General features: G+C 44.3%; 1 protein-coding gene across 2 annotated transcripts; it reads right to left on the bottom strand.

Moving 5' to 3' along the window:
* Positions 1-116: 116 nt before the first annotated feature.
* On the bottom strand, positions 117-21,187 carry pdgfrb (platelet-derived growth factor receptor, beta polypeptide). 2 transcript variants are annotated; one of them, XM_078102179.1, is made up of 23 exons: positions 20,792-21,187; positions 12,317-12,395; positions 11,482-11,778; positions 10,953-11,210; positions 10,609-10,739; positions 10,151-10,316; positions 9,272-9,452; positions 8,440-8,555; positions 8,178-8,301; positions 7,825-8,036; positions 7,436-7,530; positions 7,140-7,272; positions 6,448-6,552; positions 6,124-6,234; positions 5,547-5,703; positions 5,270-5,439; positions 4,762-4,874; positions 4,418-4,540; positions 4,115-4,226; positions 2,933-3,032; positions 2,722-2,827; positions 2,288-2,568; positions 117-1,492 (listed from the first exon to the last, which is right to left on the bottom strand). In XM_078102179.1, the coding sequence occupies exons 2-23, from the start codon at positions 12,363-12,365 to the stop codon at positions 1,345-1,347; spliced, it is 3,288 nt and encodes a 1,095-aa protein (XP_077958305.1). In that variant the 5' UTR covers positions 12,366-12,395; positions 20,792-21,187; the 3' UTR covers positions 117-1,344. The 2 variants fall into 2 exon arrangements, with proteins under 2 accessions (XP_077958305.1, XP_040029482.2); XM_040173548.2 differs by having other exon boundaries at positions 12,317-12,392.
* Positions 21,188-24,287: the final 3,100 nt, after the last annotated feature.

Raw genomic sequence — 24,287 nt, 5'->3', positions numbered from 1 at the left:
GTAAACTTGTAATAATAACTTTTGGCAGTTTTGACAGCGAAAAGAAATCGATAAAGACAGTATAGCAGCTAATGGAGAGCTGTTAAATTATTACAAAAGACTGACACTTAAAGTGCTACGATTATAATACACATTTATTGTCATATTAACAACATACAAATTGGCACATAGAAAAAATACATTTGTAAACGTTAAGAAGAGCTTTGGTACCATAGCTTGTGATACAGTGATCTTGTGCATTTTAAATTGCAGAAACAGAAAATGACAACGTGAAGGTTTAAAAGGGTGGACAGTTGTCAATAACACAACACTGAGAGTTGAAACGTTGTGCGAGTGAATGCTGAACAATGCGGTAGAACACAAAAAGCATCGGTTTTACATCTATACATATGAATATCTACATTTATTGAGTAGAGTGACAATCCGTAGCTGGGAGGCAAATATGGGTCAGTCTGTACAAAGACACTCATGTGCTATCTGGTGATAAGGCAGTGATACGCTGTATTTATTGTTCTTCCCTTGAGAGTCACCTGTCACCACAGAAATTGATTTACCGTAACAGCCACATGTTTAAGTAAAAACGTTTAAGTGACGAGTGGAACTTCTGAATCCATGTTTTAGTGTATATTTATATCCTCATTATGAATCCCCACATTTTTCTAAAAAAAGTGCAAATCTGACACAGCTATGAATTAAAACTATGCAAAAAAAAGTATTTAAAATTCACATATGACAGATTTTATATAATTCTCAAGAAAAAGAAAAATGTCTGGCACAAATGTAAGTAATAGTTTTCATAGTAAAACAGTGCCTGTAATTCACGTCCTTAAGAAAAATATGCAAAAAAACAGTTTAAATTCACTTCCATACATTCCATGGCTGATTGTGGTCTATTATATAATGTTAATAATTGCCACCACTACGGGAACTATTACACATTGTTTTTGATTGGACTGTATTCTGTGTATGGCTAAACTAAGCTGTGTAAAAATGAATTAGGAATGCACATATTTCATGAGTCCCTGTTCACAATACAAACACATTGCTTGAAACTGATTCTCTGCAGATTACGAGGAGAGTACTGTATTTATGATATGGCAACTGTCCGATAAATGACTGAATGATCAGGCTCATCAGTTGCTCCCATTTCGTTTCAGAGGTACTAAGTTTGATACAAAACTCAAAGGAAGGGCAAAACATTTTGAGTGCTTAGTGGAAATACAAAGTTTTCCATCTCGGCTTCAATTTTGCTACATTCTATTTTAGTCACGTTCGCTTTCTCACAGGGTTAAAAAAAAAAAAAGATACCAGAAAAAGGGTCGTTTCCTCAGAGTTCCTACGTGGCTACAAGAAGCTGTCTTCTACCTCGGGTGTCCCAGAAAAACCCAACAGGGCGTCTCTCTCACTGGTGTCCTCCAGCCGGTCCTCCTCTGGGAGAGTGTCTGCAGTGTCCTGAGACATGGAGTCAGTCTCCTCCTCCAGAGCCAGAGAGCTGAGGGGGGACAAACACAACTTCACATTGTGAGCTCAGTCACATTAAAGTCATAGAGAACACAACACCATCTGTACTTATTAGTGTTTATAACAAAATCCTGATATCCTCCTTCCTCTTTTTATCTGCCTTCCAGCAACAACGAGTCACACCTAAAAAAGGAAAACACTTGAGAACATTTAAAAACTTTGTTCTTCCGTACTTTTTCCAATGCGGTTCTTTCTTTGGAGAAATGATGAGTAGTTCTTGTGTACTCGTTTGAACACGCACCGAACAGCTGGTCTAGAACCAGTTTGCTGCCAGATTGATCTCTTCTTTTCTCAGGAATTACTACTTTCTTACTATTAGAAACCTGACGCTTGGAAATTGTTATTCTTGTGATATACTGCCTGACGTGCTCATGTCATCCTCCCCATGTGTCTGCGTAAAGCTCCTCGCCAACACCGAAACACCTCGAAACCAAATCACTATGTCTAAGGTGCAATCGCTGCCAAAATCCAAAAGACAGGGTTGGAATCCACTGATACTCTCAAAGTCTTTAAACATACATTTTAAATAATATCTAATATCCAAGTTTACGATGAGTTATATTTCTATATGTAAAGATATCTGGATTTCTTTGCACCGGGCCGGTCATTTAGCCTTCCTTTGATTGTTTATCTCTGGTGCCATAATGCAGCTGTTGTGTTTCAGCTCATCATCTGGATGTGTGGGTGTTTGCTGAAACAAAAGCGCTGCTCTTATTAAGCATCCTTGATTCATTCATCTGCAGCATCCTTTTCAGCGGCTCCGTACCTTGCAGGACTCTCTGACGGCCCGAAGGGGAAAACGTCCTCCGGCTTGGGGTCGGGGATGGGAATGATGTATTCGTTGTATAAGGTTATGACTTCCTGTGAGTCTGCCTCCTGTCTGAACTCCCCGGCGCTCTGGTTGTAGGGGTCCGGGGGGGCGTATTGTGGGGGTGGAGTGCCGAATGCCGGGTTGGCGATCGGAAAGGGGGAGGAGAGTCTGGGTTTCGTGCGGGCGACTGCCGGGTGGTCACTCTTCAGGAAGTTGTCGTTGACTTGGCTGTATTTCTGTTGCCAGGGGGGGAAATTGTTTGATTATTAGTTCAAGTTTTCTAAGCTTCAGGTTTCAGAGTGAAGATATGAGATGTTCTTCCATTTGAAGATAAAGAATACGCGGTGTAGAGAAAGTCCAAGCTCACAGGTCAGAAGCTGCAGATGTACCTTTTTATAGCTGTCTGCCAGCATGTTCCCAACACTGTGCACCAGACGGGAGAAGTCGGGCCTCGTCTCGTACTTCTCGTCCCAGCACTTCTTCATGATGTCATAACTGCAACCGAGACAACGTGCAGTTCATTTCTTATTCTACAATTTCATGTCTGAGTTAGAGGAGAGGCGACATGCAGTCTGTGTTTAAGGTTACGACGAGACTCACACTTCATCGGAGGCGTGTGCAGGTTTGGCCATCCGGTAGCCTCTCTTCAGAGCGCTGTAGAACAACTCATTCATGGGCAAGTCGGGGTAAGGGGTTCCTCCTGCAGGAAGAACTCAAGTCACATTGCGAAAAAATAGATGACAATACAGTGAGAGACGGACGGATGTCAGAGATGACAGGCAAGTTTTATGAAATTCAAACATTCAGCAACTTTGATACACAAATAGATGGACAGATAAACAGACAAACAGTGAAGGTTTCATTAGCTTTTGTCAACCGTAAAAGATAAACAGAAAAGATAACGGCACAAGGACAATATAAAAGTAACTGTGGGCAAGTACGTGCTGTGTCGTGTACACAATTAACAACATAAATTACACTGTAAGCCTACGGAGGGATGAATACGGATCACGTGGGACCGTCGGCTGGTTACAATAACTTGCTAGCTGCATGTTGAACCAGCCGTAAGCGGTAAGCGCAGCTTCACAGGTCACGTTGTAGAGGGAGTTGCATTAATAAAAGTGTGGATCACCAGCTCGAGGTCCGTCAAACACAAGATGCATCTGAATTTTTACAATTTTTCATAGCCGGCGAATGACAACGCCTCCAGTTAGGCGATGATCCAAAAAGTAGAAGACTGGAAAAATCACAAGTCTAAAGTCATACACATTTATTTTAAGAACTGGGCCAAATTATTCCAGCTGTCATTGAGATGCTGATCTGTAAAGAAAAAAATATCTGAAAAAAGTCTGATTCTGATGGGGAAGCGCGGAAAATCTTTGGTTATCTATTTACAGAGGTTGGATTGTGAGTTTGTTTTTAGCTGCCGATGCAATAAACTGTCTCCTTTGTTTCCATGGTAGCTTCAAAAATCGTTGGGAAGACTGTTTTTTTTCTTCTTCGTTTTTTTTAAGAGGAAATACTGATTTCAGAGCATGACTGTGCTTTATGAGGTTCAGGATCAGACCTGAGGTTTAAAATTTGCTTTGTCATTTTATTTTTGTCACTATGTCTTCATTTTCAGTTCACCAGAAATTGGGGCGTCAAGCAGGTGACATCTTTGTTGTGTGACTTACACAAGCAAGTAAAGGAGATAAATCCCTCTTGTGTGTTTACCAGTTGGATTTTGGTTAACGTATTTCTTTTGTGTTACTATGTGTAAATATGTGTGTTTGGACTGACCTAGAGTGAAAATCTCCCAAAGAAGAATGCCGTATGACCACACGTCACTCAGGGTGGTGTACAAATTATTGAAAATACTTTCTGGTGCCATCCACTTCAGGGGCAGGAAGGTCTGAAGGAAAGAAGTTAGACATTAGACAATTAAACAGGTTAGATATATAATATATTGTGCACTTATCTGCTACCATTGCCGATGATCATATTTGCAGCATTTAATTTAACTTATTATTGGTTAGATTAAATCATAAAAAAGTGAGTTTGCATAATGCGTATTTTCTAAAACATAACGGTTTTGTCACTCACGCTGCCTTTAGAGATGTAGTTGGAATCATGCATGATGTCTCTGGCCAGGCCAAAGTCACAGATCTTCACCAGTTTTCCCTCACAGATCAGAACATTCCTGGCAGCGAGGTCACGGTGAACGCACTGTGGTCGAACACAATCAAGGTGAATTAAAGTCTTCAATCATGGCTTGTAAAGGTGCTGGTTGCAGGCATGATCGTGGTATATGTTTCCTCTTTCAGATCTCAGGTGGTAAACATGTGGAACTATCCCTTTCAATTGAAACAACAGTCACCTAATCTAGAATTATATTGAATCAAATATCTCCATCTAAATATAATGCATCAATATTTCTCATGTCCTACATTCTTGGAGGCGAGAAACTCCATCCCCTGGGCCACTTGATAGCTGAAGCCCAACAGATCGTCGTAGGTGAGAATGGAGGAGTCACTGATGGCCAGTTCCAACCTGCTGCCACCTGAACACAAAGACAGGAGGAGAAGGTGAGTAACATCTGATGAATGAAGGCCTTGTCTTGCTCGGGGAACTCCGGCTGTCTTGTGACTGCATGGCCGGAAATTAAGCTCAAGCCCTTCATGTACTGTAACATTTGTATGTGCTTTTTGATCAAAGACCAGAGAAAATTAAAGTTGGATTCATTGATTTACGAGGCGAAAACAATGCATGTGTTCATGAAATGGACTATTTCTAGACTACCGATTAACAGTTCACACACCAATGAGGAGGATGCTTAGTGATTGGCCTCCCATCATGCTGCATATCATTCATCCTTGTTTCCTCATACTTAGTTGTATTTACAACTGAATTTTAAAATATTTTACGCGTAATCAATAGTAGACATGCAAATCAAACCTTGTTCCTGATAGATGTCCTGCTGGTACGGCGACTCGTATGAAGAAGGCTGGATGTCCGCGTACTTGATGTTGTCCATCTGCTCCATCTGCATGGGCACGTAGATGGTGGGCTCATCTTTACTCATGTCCATGTATCCTCCGTCGCTCTCACTCCCAAAGGACACGTAGCTGGATGCACAACGTGTAAAAGGATGCATTGTGATAAACTCCATTTGATCCCATGGGTCTTTACTTGAATTGAGTGTGAGGAATACGTATACATTTGTTCTTCTCACCCTTTCCTCTGGCTGAGCGGAGTGCTTCCTCCAGAGATGAGGCAGCCGTCGTCTTGGTTCTTCTCTGCTTGACACTGCAGGAGGGTGTGCTTGTTCCTGTGCAGGTAGTCCACCAGGTCGCCATAGCGACAGTACTCGGTCACCAAATACAGGGGGCCTAATTGGTGGTAAACATTTTGAGTTTACAAAACTTTAATTTCCCTATAGGCAGTACATACCTATTCTTTTGATTTTAAAAAATAAAAGCTTTTGAAATGAGCTTTTTTGAATCAAGATCAAAATGAGTTAATTAATTTGTATACGTTGTATACATTATTTATTATTATTTGACCTTATATGGAAATACATTTTGTTAAAATCATGTTAATTAGTTAATTTCAATGGTCCACCTTCATCACCAATCATACTTACTCAAACTTTGATATTTTAATGAAAAAATGTATTTACAACAAAGAAAAGAGTTACATCAAAACCACCAGAAAATCTTTTGCCTGAAAAAGCTACTTATAAAGTAATAATATAAAATGCTATGATAAAATGACCTAATTATTGTGTGTGTTAGCACAGTCCAGCTCACCGTGTTTGGTGCAAGCTCCCAGCAAGTTGACAATGTTGAGGTGAGGTCCCAGGTGACTCATGATCTTCAACTCGGACATCAAAGCCTGCGTCTCACTCCTCCTGGCTGTGGCTGGATGGAGAGAGAGAGACAGAGAGAGAGAGATGGATCAAAGTGTGAAAGAATGACAACAGGAGAAATGTACAAACTGCTCAATGACCCGGGCTGGCAACCACACTAAAGCTCAGCAGGCTTCTGCTTTCTTTGTGCTCGCAGGAATACGGCACAGTAGCTGTCAGCTACGCTCATGGCTTTAGACTGTGCTTTTTACATCGTATGTCTTACATTTCAGCATTTTCACAGCCACCTTTGTGCTGGACTGGGAATGAGTGAGACCGTACGCAGTCGCCTCAACCACCCTGCCGAAAGCTCCCGATCCAAGAGTGCGACCTGGAACACAAAGAGCGGCTCAGTGGGACAGAATGTGAATGGGGCACATGGTGGACCTAGAACAGAAGCAACGTCCCCGCTGTTCATTAAAAAAAATCAACGCTAATTCATTTCTCTGTTAAGTGGTTTGAGCGGATCATAATTGATTCTTGAGAGCAGGTCTGACCGTGGAGCTTCCTGTTTGTGCAAAGCAACCGACTGCGAATAACACATCGTCCAAAGGTTAAGAGCTTTAAAAATGAGGCAGGATTAGAGCCAAGAAGACTTTAACAAACATCACTTAGTAGTCCAGCCTCAACTACGCCTAGACGACCCAAACACCCCAAACTCCTCACAGCAACACGGCCGCCCCCCTGAACTCATTTTAGTCTGAGATGAACTGAGTGAACTCACGCTCACATTTTTAGTTGGGTTACAGTTACCATGACAACACCTTAGTAAAAACAAGAGCAATTAAAGACAAAGATTGAATCATATTCATTTCTAAAATACTATTTTTACATTTCATCTAAAAAAAACGTTCACGTGTCAATAAGTTCACATGTGTTTATTTTAACAAAAATGCAGGTCCCCTCGTGAGGACTCACCAAGCACCAGGTTGTCTCGTGGCATTTCCCAAGCCAGGTCGTAGGGCAGGTGGATGGGGTCCACGTAGATGTACTCATGACCGTCCTGGCTCACGGACTCTATCACCTTCCATCTGATCTCATAGCGAGGTTTCTAACAACAGACGCAGGGACAAACACACACACACACACACACACACACACACATAAGAGCAAAACTGAAACACCAAAATGAATGGAATCCACTTTTTGATGACAAAAGATGAGTGAAAGATACAAAAAATATGGATGGTTGAGTTCGTAACTTAGTGTCTCACCTTTCTCCATAGAGCAATGAGGATGATGATGGAGATGATAATGATGACCACTAAGGCTAAAACAGCAGCCAATACTGCCACCTGGGAGTACAGCGCTGCAACAGGCAAGATGACACAGCATTAGACGAAGAGAAGGTTGTAACCAAGTCGCCTCAAATATATAAACATAAAACTTCTTCCTACAAACATGCCGGCAATGATTTTGTAAATCAAGCTGACTTATACTAAAAGATTAGACACATCACACATTATTCACTATTTAGTGAAACCTCGTCCTGTAACTTTTCAGACTTTGTCTGGTTCACCATGTTTTTACATTATTTTTTAACCAAATGGGATTTAATTTCATATCAACACTTAAATGGGAAACTCTCATTCATGACACCTACTGCTGGACACCAGTTTGACGTCCCGTCTGTCCATGAGTCCTACTTGGTTGTTGGTCTCGCAGCGCACTGTGACCTGCTGCGGCTGGTGGAAGGTCACCTGGCTCCGCACCTGGCTGGTTTTACCAGTCTCGCTGTAGGTGACGTTGGTCAGGATGCTCAGCACCCCGGCCTCCGGTACCAGTGGATGCCAAACTGCTGTTTGGTTGCTGAACCTGCAGCAGGACACGGACGTCAGCGAAAAGACTCAAAGGAAGTCAAAGCAGACTCACAGAATTTCACAGTCAAATTATTTTTCTGTGAGTGGTCGGCCATCTCGTGTTTGTTGCGCGTTCAACGGCAAATGGGAGTCTTACTGGTGCACGCTGTCACAGCTGTACCACTGGATGGTCGGGGTTGGGACCCCCTCGGCCACACAGGTCACCAAATGTTTTTTCCCAGGGAGGTGGTGGTCAGTAAGGTCTTTAATCCGAGAGGGAACTACACATTGGGCGGTGTAATGGTCATTAATCATGAAAAATATTAATTCTGCCCTGATAGTTTTTCGTGTGCACTTTCAAACCGTCGGCGTCTCGAAATGCCCTGTAGGCTGTGATGGTGCTTAAAACAGCATCTCACCTTGCACTTCCAGGTCAAAGGTCACTTCCTTTGTGTCATCTCCGTTTGTGACGAGAACAGTGTAGCGTCCCTTCTGCTCTTTCCTCACCCTCACCAAGGTGAGCACAGTGACGTAGCTGAGGTAGGAGGAGAGGAAATACAAATATGAATATTCTCTGCCCTTTTCCCGTTAAATGTATGAGCTGCCTAACATCCTTTCCAAGGGGATGAAAAATTGGATTGGTGGATGTATAAAAAAATGACTGCCAAGAGGCCGAAGATTTGATTCGATTTACATGCAACAGACAGCTGCACAGGCCTCTGTTTATCTTTCACATAGAGTCACGCTCTCTCTGTTAATAAAGTATGTTTCCACTATGTCTGGATACTAATTTCAAGATTTATTTCAAGTGAAATTAGTGAGACAAATTGTAAATTTGCGTTTAAATCCAGTAAATAGAAGTAAAAGTAGAGTAGCGTGGTGGTGTTTGACTCATCCAGCTGTGAGCTGATCATGTGGATGATGTTTTCACTTTAGCTGTGTGTCGCACAAAAATACACGGTCCTGCCGCCATTTTGGGCATTTTACAGAAGGAGATTTGTGAGTTGTGACAGGGGTCTTGTGTTTATGGTTCCCCTGTGATGAATGATTGGAGTCCCGCCCTCCAGAGAGTATTGTGTTTCTCTCTGCGGAGGCCTTATCTGGTGATGACTGACGGGAGCGCGGCGCCTCCGGAGGCCGCCACCCGGACGGAGGTCCTCAGCTAATTATCTAAATGTATCAACTTGTATGAGATCCTCAATCACTCCATGGTGTGTCCGTGACCTTAGTATGTTTGGCTGAATGTTTTACCTGATCTCATGATCTCGTCTGGTTGTGATGGTTCTATCTCTCTTGATTAAGACGCCTTCTTTGCTCCAACGGACCTGAGGTGGCGGGTAGGCTTCAATCTCCACTCTCAACTCCACGTTCTCCTGCAGCTTCGCTGAAATGTTGTTTTTCCGAGCAGTCTTCACATCGACAAAGCCTCGCTCTGAAGAAAGAAAATGAGATTGTAAATGTAAATGTCAGGCACTTGATGTTCTGCTCAAGATGTTTGTTTTATTGGTTTAGCATGAGCGATCTTTCAATTAGTCATGTGCTCCATTGTTGATATAAAATCATTTAGCAGCCCAGTTATATAACTGATTCTATTTCAGTTGCTTCACCGGATGGCCGGATAGAGACACTACTGTACTGCTGCTGTCCGCTGTGACCTTCTGGGGCCAGATATATGTGTCTTTTCCTCTGAGATGTCCAGCGAGCTCTAAACTGTCTTCATGGAGCCGTTATTCAGGGCGTTCATAAACATAGCACACCTCGCTGCAGATAGAGTAAGCATTCACACACCCAAACACGTTGAGTCGAGAGAAGACAAGCAGGAGAAGTTCTGCATGATGAAACCTCGATTACTTGGTGTGTATTCTCAAAAGTCTAAATATAGAGTTGCCGCATCGCCACCCCATCCACGTCGCTTTGAAGCTATCCGCACAATATGAGCAGTTTATTTCACACTTGAAACAGAAATAAATAGGAGTCGTCTTCATTTCCTTCCAAAGAAGAAACCTCTTTCACGTTGACTTGTAAAGGTTTACATATTGAGCAGTCTTCTCTCTGTCAGCGGAATACAATAATAATCCGTCCGGCACCAGTCTGTTTTGGTTTGGTGTGCATGTGTGGGTACAGCCTAACCGAGCACAGTGACGTTAACGCTGGCAGAGGCCGTCTGGTCTTGGATGCTTTCGTGGACATGGCAGGCGTAGGATCCGCCGTGGGCAAGCGTGGCGCGAGGGAAGACGAGGCAGGAGCGCATGGTCGTACCAGGTAGGAATTCTGTGAGTGGCTCGACCACAACAAGCTGGAAGAAAGAGGAACGACATCTGCGTAAAGAGGCGTCCATAAATGAGCCAGCTGCCTCCTTAAGTCAAATCATTTTCAATAAAACGCCCCAAAAAATCTGAAAAGCTGAAACTTCCATGTGGAAATGAATCCCAAAGTTCGTGCTCATGCTGTCAGTAGAATTTCACTGGGGGATGGAAACGAAGGTGTGTCTCTGCATCTTGATGTTATTCAGCTCTGTCATGAGGCCTGAGAGTGACCACCGAGGGGAAGCTGAACAAAAGCGCTTGTTCGGCTCCACTCCTACTCACCTCCCTGTTGGGGATATCCCAGGAAAAATAGATCAGCTCCACTCCGTGCACTGTGCAGTTCACTGTCAGCGGTTCGCCCTGCTTCAGGATGGTCTTTGACGCATTGATGTAGGCGTCGATGGCCTCTGGGACTGCGCCGGGGGGAGAGAGGGTGTGTGGGACAAGGGGTGGGGGGGGGGGGGGGGGGGGAGAAGAGGTGGTGTGGATGACGGTTTAATGTGTGGAAACGTCCCCTTAGCTGCGTAATCAATCATGGAGTTGTTGAAAAAATAAACTAAACTGAGCAACTTTTTATTTTGGGAAGAATCGTTTCTCCCACCGAACTCTTTAAGCGGGACACATACCGACAATGCTGAAGACGTAGAAGTCCTGAGACTCTTTCACCTCGCCGTCCAGCTCTCCCCGACACACGTAGGTCCTGTCCTCCAGCCGTGCCTTGTACCCCTCACTCGGCACATAAAGCCCCCTGATGGGCAGATCGGTGTCCCTCTCGTACAGGGTGACGTTGATGGTGGGATTGGTGACCACACAGGGGATGGTGGTCTCCTCACTGGTCTTTGTCACCATGCCATGTGAGCTCTTTATGAACCACACATCTGCGTCTGCAGACAGAAACACCACTCGTTAGATTATCTACATCAAACAGAGATGTGTGCACAGTCCTAAAACCTCTTCTTCATCTTTTATCCTGAAAGCTGCAAATTATTGAGTACCAACTTATTGTTTTCCAAACTCTTTCATGTGCATTTTATTGTCAGGTGAGTATGTGCTGTGTGTCCAGCTGTTTTTTTTAGCAGTGAACATGAATCAGTCACTTTGCTTTGTGAGTCCGTCAGGCAGCTTTTACACTAAACTGGTTAAATGAACCCTTACCTGGGACAAAAACTGCCACCTCCTTGGTTTCCCCAGTGTGTCGATCGTTGCACTGATACACCCCCGTGTGCTTCCAGCTCAGGTTGTGCAAGGTCAAAACACTGGTTGTGTGACTCTGACCATCGTTTTGAAGTTCTTCCGCTTGGAAGTGCGGCGCGTCATCCCTCTTGAACTCCCACTTTGTGTCTTCTGAACCGGAGCAGGTGAGGGTGAGGGAGGAACCCTCGGCCAGGACGAGCTCCTCATCAACGGGGGTGATCTCCAGACAACGCAGCTCGGTGCAGAAATAGAAGAGAGCTGCCGTTGGCACAACAAGAAAGAAGGTCAGATTGGAGGGCAATCTGGCAGCGGTATGAGGTCAAAGGTTAAATCAACAATACGCGCGCCAGATCCTGTTCTATCTCTGAATGATGAAGGATATGAGTCGTGTGGTGGATGTGTAGGAGGTAATGATGCCTTATCACTGACAGATGTAGTTTAAATGACTGAGGTCAGTTTGATTGCATCGATTCAACTGTTGTCTTTTTGTTATCTCGCCAGCTGGACGGATAATAAATAATCTAAAAATATACATTCATGATATTTCATGCGTTGACTATATTATTGCATCCACAATACAGCCCCTCAATAAGCATAACTTTGTCATGTCTGCAAATCTAACTTTTAAGTTATGACCCTTTTAATCTCATTAAGTTTCATTTGGATTTGTTGTTAAAAGAAAACAATTCTCCCCCCTTCCCTGCAGGGAAACTTGGTCGTGCTCTGCGCTTCCCTGCAAAATAACCCGTGGAATAGATTTTCATTTTTAGTTTGTTTATTGAAATCGAGTTCTCACCCGTAACTGTGACAGTCAGATGGAGCGTGGATGCCGTCACCCGCCTCATGGTTGGGAGCCGTCAACGCACTTTATTCTGCTGAGCAAACAGAGGTTATAACAACGCTGGTTAAACCTCATCTACCCATTTTAAACTGTCGTGCCTTTCTCCAGGTCATCCTGTCCACAAAACGCAGGAGAAGCTGGTTTGTGTTCACTCAAAGAGACACCACCAGTTCACAGGAGGCTTCATATCATGATGGATTGATTCCTGCCTTTTTCAGCCCCCGCGCGTCAGCTGGAAGCTGACCCGCGCGTCAGGAAAATCTGCTTCCAATCAAAGAAAACGTTCTACTCGTACTAGAGGAAACAAATATTATTTAGTGTGTTCACAGTCTGCTCTCTTTAGTGTGTTTCTGGCCGGCACATGGAGGTGCAGATGAAGCTCACTCAGGAGGTATTTGATGCCTCGCTGCACCGGGACAGAGTGACAATGTTTGGCCCTTTTTGTTCCTGTTCCAACAGAATCCAGCCAACTAACAAGCAGGTCACTGTGTGCAGCTTTACAACACGCTCGCTGGTAACAATGCTGCATCCAAGCTATTCTGGAGCCGTGCTGAGACATTCATTGGTTTTGGGGAAAACAAAAGGGAAAATGAGGCCATTGACACAAGCGGCTGACGCAGGAGTGTACTCTTCAGTTTGACAGGATGCAAGTTGTACAAGTTGTACACCCATGTAATATTGTCATTATTTAAGAGCTGTTGGGCTCAAAGGTCACTAGTACTTGCTGGTTTGATCCTCCCATATGAAACATTAACCACCAATGCAAGTAAGGAGGCAGAAGGGAAGACGGAGGAAGGGAGGAATGGTTTGTTGTTATGTTTGGGTTGGGGGGGGTTAAGCTTTGCAGCACATAGACGTCTGGAAACTGTTAAGGATGGATCACAGGCCCGTACGGGAGAGGGTGGGAAAGAGAGAGAGGGCGGAAGAGCTGTGCTTGGGAAGAGCGAGGGTGGAGGACAAAATAAGGGAGAAAGGCAATGGAAAAACTGTGAAACACTTTCCGCAATAATGAAATCCACTTTTACGATCTCTATTTTAAGAAATTGGACTATCTTCAGGCATTGTGTAATAAATGTTTCGAAGATTACATTTCATATGTGCAAGTCGTAGGGGGGGTGTTTGTTTTTTGTTTATCAACTGAACGTGCCTTGCAGCACCCACGTAAGAGCGTAAGAATGTATCAAAGTTAGAGATCATTTTATAAGAAAAACAGTAAAGAAAGACCAGTGACACTGGTGAGGAGCTACAAGAATTTCCATGACTAACCCAAAGCCAGTTATTCAAACCAGAGATAAGCGTTGTCTCTCCAAATTAACTGCCTTTGGCACTTCCGTTCCCAGAAGGAAAATCTCTTGAGTTGCTTCAAAAACGCGAATGATGCATTTCCTCCCTCGCCTCCTGGTTCCAATAAAAAAAGGGTGAAGCTGCGGAAGACAGAGAGATAGAGAGACCACATCGTTGCATAATGCATTCGCTAAAGCACACTCACTGCTCACACAGGCGTGCGCTGCGTTGCACTTCAACCCGACTGTCTCCTTCACCCAACACACACAGATCCCCCCCCCCCCTCTTACCCTCTTTGTCACCAGTGTCACTGTACAGTTCACGTTCCCACAGAACCCTTCTGCAACTTTCCCAGGACCGCAGATACACTTGGGACCCTGCTAGTGATGACGCCGGGGCCGAGGGTGGGTGGGGGGGGTTGGGGGAGGGTTCACCTTATCCCTGTGGACCCGAGCAACAGGCACGGAGGGAACGTTTACTGAGGAAGCCACACATCAGAGTTTATGGGAACCAGCAGCCTCGCTGTCGGGGATGAGCCTTTTGAGCGACAACAGCCAGATGCGCTTGGCCAGTACTTGGCAGAACGAGGACCAACACATGATTTCGTAAATGGCTGCCGGTGCTATTTCTGCCACGGCCAAAGAGAAACATTAGATAACTGCAGCAGGATATACATTCAGCAGAAAACTGAACAAGAATCTCAGTCTGTTCAAATATTATTTTGGAGTCTTTGAAAAGGACGGAAAAATAATGTTTGGCTACTGCAACACGATGAGGTTCCATGTTGACCCATGAACAGAGAAGGAATCGGACCCTTAAAATAGGATGTGCTGACTAGGATCAGAGGGCCAAAGGGAGCCAGAGTTTGGAGAATGAACACTATAAGCAAGATTTGCTCCCAGATTTAAGAACATGCTAATATCAGGACTTTAAAAGTAATAGTCTTGGTGCAAGGAGACACTTATGGGAAGTTTTGAAAGCATCTGAGAAAGAAATGGCTGTTTTGTGGTCCTTTGTTGTCTGGACACCAGTGAACCTTCCAGGAAGACTTGGCAGCATCTCAGCGACTCCTTTCTCACTTATTAAAGCTGGATGATGGCCACTAAAACCAAAAGTAGACAACAGAGTGGTGGTTGAGGCAATTTACAGAAATAAACAGTTATTATATCCATGAGTAAAGTGAATCTCATTCGGATCATCTTTTAGATGAAAGGATCTGAAAACCTTTTCCTAACACACATGTTAGTTGTTGTCTTTGCTATCTTTGAAATGGGACACTCCAGTCCTGCAATGACCGTGGAGGTCCAAATCAAAAAGTCCTTATGTAAGCAGTGGCGCAGTAATCACTACGATGGATAAACTATCCCACTGCAGACCTTTTCCCACAGATGCTGGGAATCTGGTGGCTGATTGACCCTGCCTTGTTTCGATAAACAAGCTGCTACACTCTATGTGTCACAGGCTAATGAGGAAGAATGCCAAAATGGACCTCAGCGGGACACAGGCGGCCCACGCAACCCCACTGCAGCCTGTAATCCCACTTCCGAGATTGTCTATATATACTGTAGCTGCGTGTTTTATTTTAACATCTGGCAGTGATAAAGAACTCCTGGATGAGGTGGGAACTGCTTCGTGAACCCCACTTGCAGCCAACTATTTGCTCAAGCTTGTCCCAAGGGGGTCGCAGTTAGAAGGAGAAAGAAAGGGGTGTGGGGCGGCTGTAATCTATAACCGAAAAAAAAAGAAAAGAGAAAGACATCCAAAAGGCCTGAGTGCAGCTGGAGAGCTCTGACTTCCTGTATGGGTGTGTGGGTGTAAGGCTGTAATGCATCAGTGACACTAACCAAATACCCATGGAGACAACACGGGATGCCTCCATGACGATCTGCACACAATGACACTTATACAAGGAGAAAAACTGCTTTGAATAACAAGCTGCACATAAAACATGCATAGTCACACTCAGGAATGAGGGGAAAAACAAAAACAAAGGAAAAAGAAAGAAAAACAATCAACATGCAAAAACAGAGCAATTAGAGCAATGACAAAGGATGACAAACCATCAACACACCACAAGAGGACTGCACACAGCACCAGACAGTGGAAAAGACGACAAAGGCAGCATGCAGCCAAACAGAATACAATTTAGAGGAAAAGTCACATCAAAGCACGGAGTGAGAGAGCAGAGCGAGTGTGATGTTTACTCTGCTGAAGGACCCAGGAAGCTGTGATCTCCAAAACAAACATCTCATATTTAGCGGCGTCTTCTTTCCAATGCAAACAGTTACAGCTCACATCAGACAGTCTGTTACTGCCACTTTATTAGGAGCTATTCTAAATCATGCCACTAGAATAGCTGCAATGCAGAATGAATCAACGTGCAATACTCTTCTTTTTTTTGGTTTTAGAGGGGTGATTGTTTTTTCCTGACAGATTCCGGCGCGCTCTGTGGGAAAACAATGACCCGGAATGTCTTAGTTAAAACAAACTTTTTTTTTTTTTTAGCACTCCTCCAAGACAGAACAACCCCCCCGAGGAAAACCTTCTGGTCCCTCAGAAGCAGACCCACGCTGCCCTGTACCCCGCCGTCCCCTAACACGGTTAACACATGTACCGTGAATTACCAGAGATGGAGTAATGACGCCGAAACTCATGAGTAAAAGGCACTTTCAGCTGGGAAAGCCCCCATCCTGTCAACCTGCTGTCAGAACATGTTACTGTAAACAGGAAATCTGTGCAGTCTAATTAAGCCTGTGTTTGGATCATAATAATCCATCTTTAATGATATAAAAAGAGATACAACAACCTTCTAGTTTGTGAGTTCTCAGACATCACATCTCTCACATCTCATCTCTCACATCTCTCTCATCTCTCACATCTCTCACATCTCATATCATCTCTCACATCTCTCTCATCTCTCACATCTCATCTCTCTCATCTCTCACATCTCTCACATCTCATCTCTCACATCTCTCATCTCTCACATCTCATCTCTCACATCTCATCTCTCACATCTCTCTCATCTCTCTCATCTCATCTCTCACATCTCATCTCTCACATCTCATCTCTCACATCTCATCTCATCTCTCACATCTCATCTCTCACATCTCTCTCATCTCTCACATCTCATCTCTCACATCTCTCTCATCTCATCTCTCACATCTCTCACATCTCTCTCATCTCTCTCATCTCTCACATCTCATCTCTCACATCTCTCACATCACATCTCTCGCATCTCTCTCATCTCTCACATCTCATCTCTCACATCTCTCACATCTCAGCTTTCACATCTCTCATATCTCCCACATCTCATCTCTCACATCTCATCTCTCACATCTCATCTTTCACATCTCTCATATCTCCCACATCTCATCTCTCACATCTCATCTCTCACATCTCTCTCATCTCTCACATCTCTCACATCTCATCTTTCACATCTCATCTCTCAGTAGTTGTTGTAACTTTAGAGCTTGAAGCTGCACTTGAGCCATCTCGAGTTTGCAATATCAGACTGAGAGGTGCATTCGAAAAGTCATTCTTCCTGTTTGTGAAACCCGCCCTGGTTTCATTTGGTTCAGTATTGAGACACAGTTACTATGAGCAGTCTTTACTCAACAAAACACAGCGACTCTGCTCATGCTGAGGCTGCACATGTTTGGGAAACTGTGGACTTCGGTTTGCTCCCGCTCAAACAGAGTTGTAAATGCTGTTTGTAGTGGCGGCGGGGGGGGGGAGATCTAAAGGGCTTCTGGGTAAAACTGACGGTTGTACAATGAAAGCTTTTGATGTGGCAAGTGTTTGATTTCAGTTTGATGATCTAATTTTCTACTCACTTGAGGACTAAATGATGGAAAAATAATTAAGATGTCAAAAAACTAAAGCAGTCATTGAAGTTGTGTTCATTTTTCCCGTTTTCCTGAGCAGCAAGCCTTTGGTTTACTAACAGAGAGGTAATTATATGTGTGCTCAAACTGCTCATAAGGAATACAGGGACATCAGATAGATTTGCTGGCATAAGCAGCGCCACATCCTCCCACTCCGCTCCCTCCTTCTTCCTGCGCACCGGCCGAACACACTAACACGTGAGGGCACGAGCCCCCCAACGTTCCCCCATGAGAAACGGGCAGACGCCTACACACGCTTGCAGCCTTCACTGCGGCACCCCCGAAGGAAAGAAACAGAAACAGCTGAACACAATTAGGCCAGACTGGCTTTGAATTCCACTGGTTTCCCTGGACTTTATTGTGTTGTAAGAAAGAGCAAAGGGGGAGGGGGGCGGACAGAGAAGCATCAATCTGGGTGATAATTTATCCAACGTGTGGAGTTAACTTATGTTATCTTTGACACTTGCTGTAAAACAATCCTGGAATCGCTCACTTGGCTGTTGTTTTCTATGCTCAATGATGTTCGTACTTTCCATAAAAATAGCACAAAACCATGAGATGAATTTGTAAAGCCCCCATATTCCATTGTGTGAAATGATTGTATCTTGTAAAAGCAAAGGCTGTTTTTTATTTCTACCTCATGTCTAACTTCACCGAATCGGCAATTCAAGCATGTTTGTGTTGGACAACACAAACTCCAGTGAGATTAAGCGATGTTTAAAAGAATTTGGTGGAGACTGCAACTTCCTGCTTAAGGGTTAGGGTTAGTTAACCCTTATCTGGATTTTTCCATATTCAGTTGCATATCCTTTAACGTTATATGTGTAAATAAGGAGTCTAAAAGTAATAATGCCAGAGTATAAAAATATTGTATTTCAAGCAAAACTACTTGGTTTTAAATGTTGTGAAATACATGAGAAGATCAATACTCCCATGTCTAATTACTAAAAATGAAGCTGGAGCCAGCTGTCAGTCGGCTTACTTTAATACTTGGACTGGAAACTGGGGGAGACAGTTGGCTACGGACCGTTGGCAAGTTGTCCTTTTTGCACTTAGTTCTTCATACGGATTAAAGAAACTAGAAATAACGTCTTTATTGGCAAGTTTAAAAGGTGCTGATGTAATTCTGTATGACACGAAATATTCACGACTAAATGAGCGGTACTCAACTTAAAGTTTGAAAGGTCAATATTAGTTATAAATGATTTAAATCCTTTAAACTTAAAGAAAAGTGGCACCGTGAACATACAGTAGAAGGGCTTTGTGTTTGCAACTGTTCTATCCACTACAGTATAAGCAGTGGAACATTATTCCCCTCTCTTTTATTTGAGTAAATTCATTTTCATGTACAACTCAAAAAGAAATCCTTCCTCCCGGAGTTGTCCTGCAGGGGTGGACGTAACCTCTGGCTGGAGAGGAGATGCAGCTGCCTGTCAGCTTTATGTGAGTGGGAGGGAGGGAGAGAAGGAGGGAACGAGGGGGAGGCCAGATGGACGTGCAGCCGTACAGGATGCTGTATCACACCACTACTTAGTTCTGATCATTAAAGCTGTATGATGAGTGTCAAAGCACAATGATCTATTAGCGAGGGCCTCTTCGATCCATGTAGACCACTGGACCTCCAAAGAGAGAACAGCTCAGCTCACAAGTATGAAGAATGAATTATGAATCACCCAATAAGTGACTCAGAGGCCGCTGTATCTGAAAAGACTCCAAACTCCATACTTCGTCCAGATGTAAACAAAGCCTCACTGGTCTTCCGGGCACGATGGCTGAACAGCTGTGTGTCCATGTCACGAGCAATGAATCACACAAGGACAGAATGGGATCAATGTGTTTCAAAAACACGTTGCCAAGCTCAGGCTGTTACACATCCACACATGTGAGCCAAATCAGACTGCCGGCATGTTTTCTGCATGGTCATAATTTGAAGCACATTTTCTCAGGGGCGAATGGCATGCGGAGAGCCAGGAAACAGCTGATGACGAGGGATTAGGTCGAGGCCAGAGGAGTGGAGCTGTGCTGAGGTGCATACCAGCGGCCTGGCGCACAGGGTAAGGAATCCCCACGGGTCAGGAGACAAATTAAACTTTACTATGTTTCACAGATCCACGTTACAAAGATTTGTCAGAGTGCCTCTCTGTTCTTAAGGTGGTGCTGTGAAATGTTCAGCGGGAGACATCCAGCTGGCGGTGAAACTGTGGAATACAGTCTAATACCGTTAATGGTAAAAGTATGACATGCATGCAACGTTCTGACAGCTCACCAGAAAATGCCTGAACCGAAATATCCACAGAGGATCAAAAACTTCAAAAGGAAGGATGAGGAGGAGGAGAAGAGCAGAAGACACCAAACACATGCCAGAGTTGTTTTGATTACAGCTTATGCTAATTCAGATGTCCCCTTATCATAAAGGTCATCTGTATAAAGCGGATGGATGTACAGTTAACCAACCCAACAACTTCCCAGCAGCCCTTCAAAGCAGGGAAATGGGGAGGCTCAGAGAACAGTAAAGAGTCACAAAGGGGATAAGTTCCATATTTAGGCTGCCAGTGTTACCACTAAAAGGAGATCCAAAGGTCCAGTAACACCCCACAGCTCTGCAATAAGCATCTCCAAGGAGCATCGCAAAGACGATTGAGGGCCGTTCACAGGGGAGGAAAGAGACGGATGGTTGGTGAGGACCGCCGGTTCACTCGGGGTGACTGAAGAGCGTTGTATAAACGAGCTCTTTAGCAGTGAAGCACAAAGTGGAGTGCATACAAACAGCCAGGGCTATAAAACCCTGTGTGTGTGTGTGTGTGTGTGTGTGTGTGTTGGAGACCATGGGATACTGTGTCGAACGTATTCTCTCGGTGAGAAGATAAACACTGTTAAAGTTGTGCTATGTGAAGAATGACAAGGTGTCTATATACAGAGATGCAACCCATCACTGTGTTGACGTTTGAACAGGTTGCTCACACTCTTTCGCATTGTAATTCCTCGTTTGTACACAATCAAGTATGTGGGTAACAAATACCTCCAGAAGAGATTCATTACCTGTGACCAGCAAAGTCACACAGGAAAACAAAAACAGAAGTTGTCTTGAGTTGTTAAAGCACATTATTTGAAGTTAAATAGACCATCGGTGCAGTGTTGCAAAGATGAGGTGCATCTTGTCCGACCGACAGCCATGAAATTGAATCTGCCACAGCGGGCTGAATGTCTTCACCTCAGCTAAAGTAAAAATCCCTGACAGCGACAGAGCAGTAAAACCTCTTACCTTCAGAGTGATCCAAGAAGAATAGACAGGTCTTCCCTCTCTGTCCGAGGAGTTTTCTGGAGAGCAGTCGCTCCTCCTTCTGAAATCAGAGGAGGGATGTCTAGCTGGTGGTCTACAGGGGCCGCGGCCTCAGATGTGTAGATCCCTCAGATGTTCAGAGTCTGAGGTCAATCTCTACCGTCCCAGGAGTCCGCTGGATGAGGTACCGCTCCGAGCCCGGCTGTTTGTTTAGTCAAATCACAGCACCATGGGGGTCTCCTCTGCCCCCCCCCCTCTCTCTCTCTCTCTCTCTCTCCCACACTGCCCAGCGTTCCCAAAGAGTGCCGCAAGTTTGAAAAGAAGTGTTCTCAGGCGGGGACATGCGCACACACATGCACACCGCTTCCCTAACAGATTCACACAGAGGAGGGAACCAGTGGCCCGGCCCTGCTGGAGCTAGAGGAAGAGCGGGTTGAAGAGAGAGAGGCAGGGGGGTGGGGGGGGGGGGTCGTGTGTGGGAGTTGAACAAAAAAGCAATAGAGGGAAGTTTGAAAAGCGCAAAAAAAAAAAGAAGTGAAGGCAAAAAGAGAAGAGACGCAGGTCGGGTTCTGCTTGTTGTTCTCCGATAGCCGCTCAGCGGTCCTGAGCCGGGGTGATTTGTTTATGAATGAAGTGGCGAGCAACTGGAGGTGGACTGAGACAGTCTCTATTGGCAACGGAAATCTGGACCGCATCTAACCCTTTCACGAAATAACAAAGGCATTAAAAAGGAAGAGAGAGAAAGTGAGGGAGTGACTGGCTGAGAGGTCCGAGCCGGGACAGAAACAAGGTTTCAGCTGAGTCCAAACAAACAAACATTGAGCTCTCGGTTTCTCGGCAAAATAATGTCATATATTAGGATACATGCAGTCGGGGTGAGACCCTCTCTTTTCCAATTCATCCCAAAACTCATAAAAACCTATTTTCTTCTTCACCCTTCTCTCTCTCTTCCCCTTCAGCCTCTCTCGTTGGATGGTAACCGTGTTCTGCTCTAATCGTCAGGGTAAATCTAAAAGCTAAAAGCTAGCAGTAATTAGAGAGCCAGCAAAGCCCCCGTTATTAGAGGGGAGGGGAGCAACACTACCCAGGACTGTGCCACCTTAACGTCAATCTATTTATAACGATGTAATCGACAGCTTCATGCAGTAAATCTTCACCAAATCCACCGTCCCACGAATACACTTTGGTGCGTTTTAGTGCTTACAAAGATAATAGGTGGAAATGCAGCAATGAGGAACATCAGGCAAAGCACACGTTCTTTAATAAGCTTCAGGTAAGACACATCATGCAGCATGGGGTAGTTTGTTATTTTCAATAATTGCAGCGTATGTTGACACGAGGGAGTGGTTGATGGAGAAGGAAAACGCAGAGGATAGCAAAGGATTTATATTTGGCAGATGTCCCCGTTTAATAATGCAGCTGGAATAATAAACAATGATCTGGACTGAAAATAGTTTTTGCTACAATAACAGGCTTGTAAAAGCAGCCGATGAGCCGGTTTCTTTCACTTTTTATCTGGGTGGTTTTCCTCGCTGAAGTGCAACCAGTGCTGCACGTCAGTAGGTGTGAGCGGACCCACAACGGGGACGATGCAGGCAGACAGCGACAGTGAACATAGAGAACAGAAGGTCATCAGTACGTTACACTGGGGCTAAAGAGAGTTTCAGCTGAACCAACACGCTCTGTGAAGATGGATGAAGCCGTTCAATGATATATGGATACAGGAATTGTGGCACGGTGGTGTGGTGGTTAGCAATGTCGCCTCACAGCAAGAAGGTCCTGGGTTCGGCTCTGCCCAGTGGCCTTTCTGTGTGGAGTCTGCATGTTCTCCCCGTGTCTGCGTGGGTTCTCTCCGGGTTCTCCGGCTTCCTCCCACAGTCCAAAGACATGCTCTAGGGATCAGGTTGATTGGGGACTTTAAATTGCCCGTAGAGGTGTGAATGTGAGTGTGAATGGTTGTTTGTCTCTGTGTTAGCCCTTCGATTGGCTCGCGACCAGTCCAAGGTGAACCCTGTCTATTGCCCCGAAGTTGGCTGGGATGGACTCCAGCGACCCTGTGTGCAGGATAAGCGGTTTGCAGAAGGATGGATGGATATTGAATTGTTAGAGGCTGTCACGGTTTGTTCATTGTCTACTGTGTCCATGATTGTTTCCACCTGTGTCCAATAACTTTCACCTTCCCAGTGTATTTGAGCCATGTGTGTCCCTTGTGGCGTCATTGAAGGGAACTCTTGTTCGTGAGTTCCTGGTCTGTGTTTTTTCTGCCGGATTGATGAATGGATTCAGATGTGGATCAGGCCCAAAACTATCCATCCATCCAAAGCAATTTAGAGTTACCAATTTACCTGATCCTAAAAGCATGTCTTTGGACTGTGGGAGGAAGCCAGAGTACCCGGAGACTATGCTCCCCAAAACTAGAAATCAGAAAAAGAATCTTATAATACACAACAACCACCACAAACATTACCATCAAACATTTCATGCAACGAAACAGGAGGAACTCAGTGTAGGGCTGGAAATTTTAATGAGTTAATGACGAGTAGAACATTATATAGTACATTATATTTATCTACAATGATGTCTGTCATTATATTAATGGACGAAGCTCAGATATCTTTATTGTTCCGTAATCACCGCCATATAATAAAAGAACTTGACTTTATGAGAGAAGAAAATGTGTGACCTCCTGATAAACCTCATTCCTGCAGTCTGATGAGCGCACGCTTAAATTCCTGCGAAGATAAGGGACAAAAAACCACCAATTTGTTTTTAAGACATGATGTGTGATTGCAGGGAAACCCCAAAAAATGTTTTTGAGGCGGCGCCAGAAGAGGGAGCAATGAAATTCATCTCAGCACCACGATGCGTTGTTTGACCATTACGCACACGGAATGGGAAGGGTGGGGGCCCCAAAGCGGGACATCTGCGCCTCGGCACGTCCAACGGAGATATAAAATGTTCTCCTGTGCCGAAGTTAGTTGGATTAGTCTGTACCCTGTGACGAATAAACAAACTGCGACCTCTCTGTGTTTGTGTGTGTCTGTCACTGAAGTTCCTGTTAATGAGAATTCAGCGGTAAGTTACCCGGGGACACAAGTGGCAGAAAACTACAAAATATAACATGAAGTTAACCACACCGTGACAATAAGCAGTCAGAATTTAAGTGCACCAGCACAAACTACACGTTGGTCCATTAAATAAAAAACAGCAACAGCAGCCAATTGATTAACTATTTTGATAATTGTAATTTTAAAAGAAAAATATGTTCCCTTGGTTTTCTCCAATGTGTCTTTGCCTAAGGTAATAGCAAGATGATAATCGTATATCTCTCTATATATAACATTACAATAAACATAATGAGGGGTTGTTGTAGTATTTTCTTTTGTTGTTTTTGTCATGACCGAAAGAACTAGGTCACGGGTACAAGTGTCTGAAATGGGTTTCCTCAGGAGAGTGGCTGGCGTCTCCCTTACGGATA

The sequence above is a fragment of the Gasterosteus aculeatus genome, chromosome 4 (assembly GCF_964276395.1).
Source record: "Gasterosteus aculeatus chromosome 4, fGasAcu3.hap1.1, whole genome shotgun sequence".
NCBI lineage: Eukaryota > Metazoa > Chordata > Actinopteri > Perciformes > Gasterosteidae > Gasterosteus > Gasterosteus aculeatus.
The sequence above is the reverse complement of the archived record's forward strand: the minus strand, read 5'-3'. Positions and strand labels throughout refer to the sequence as shown.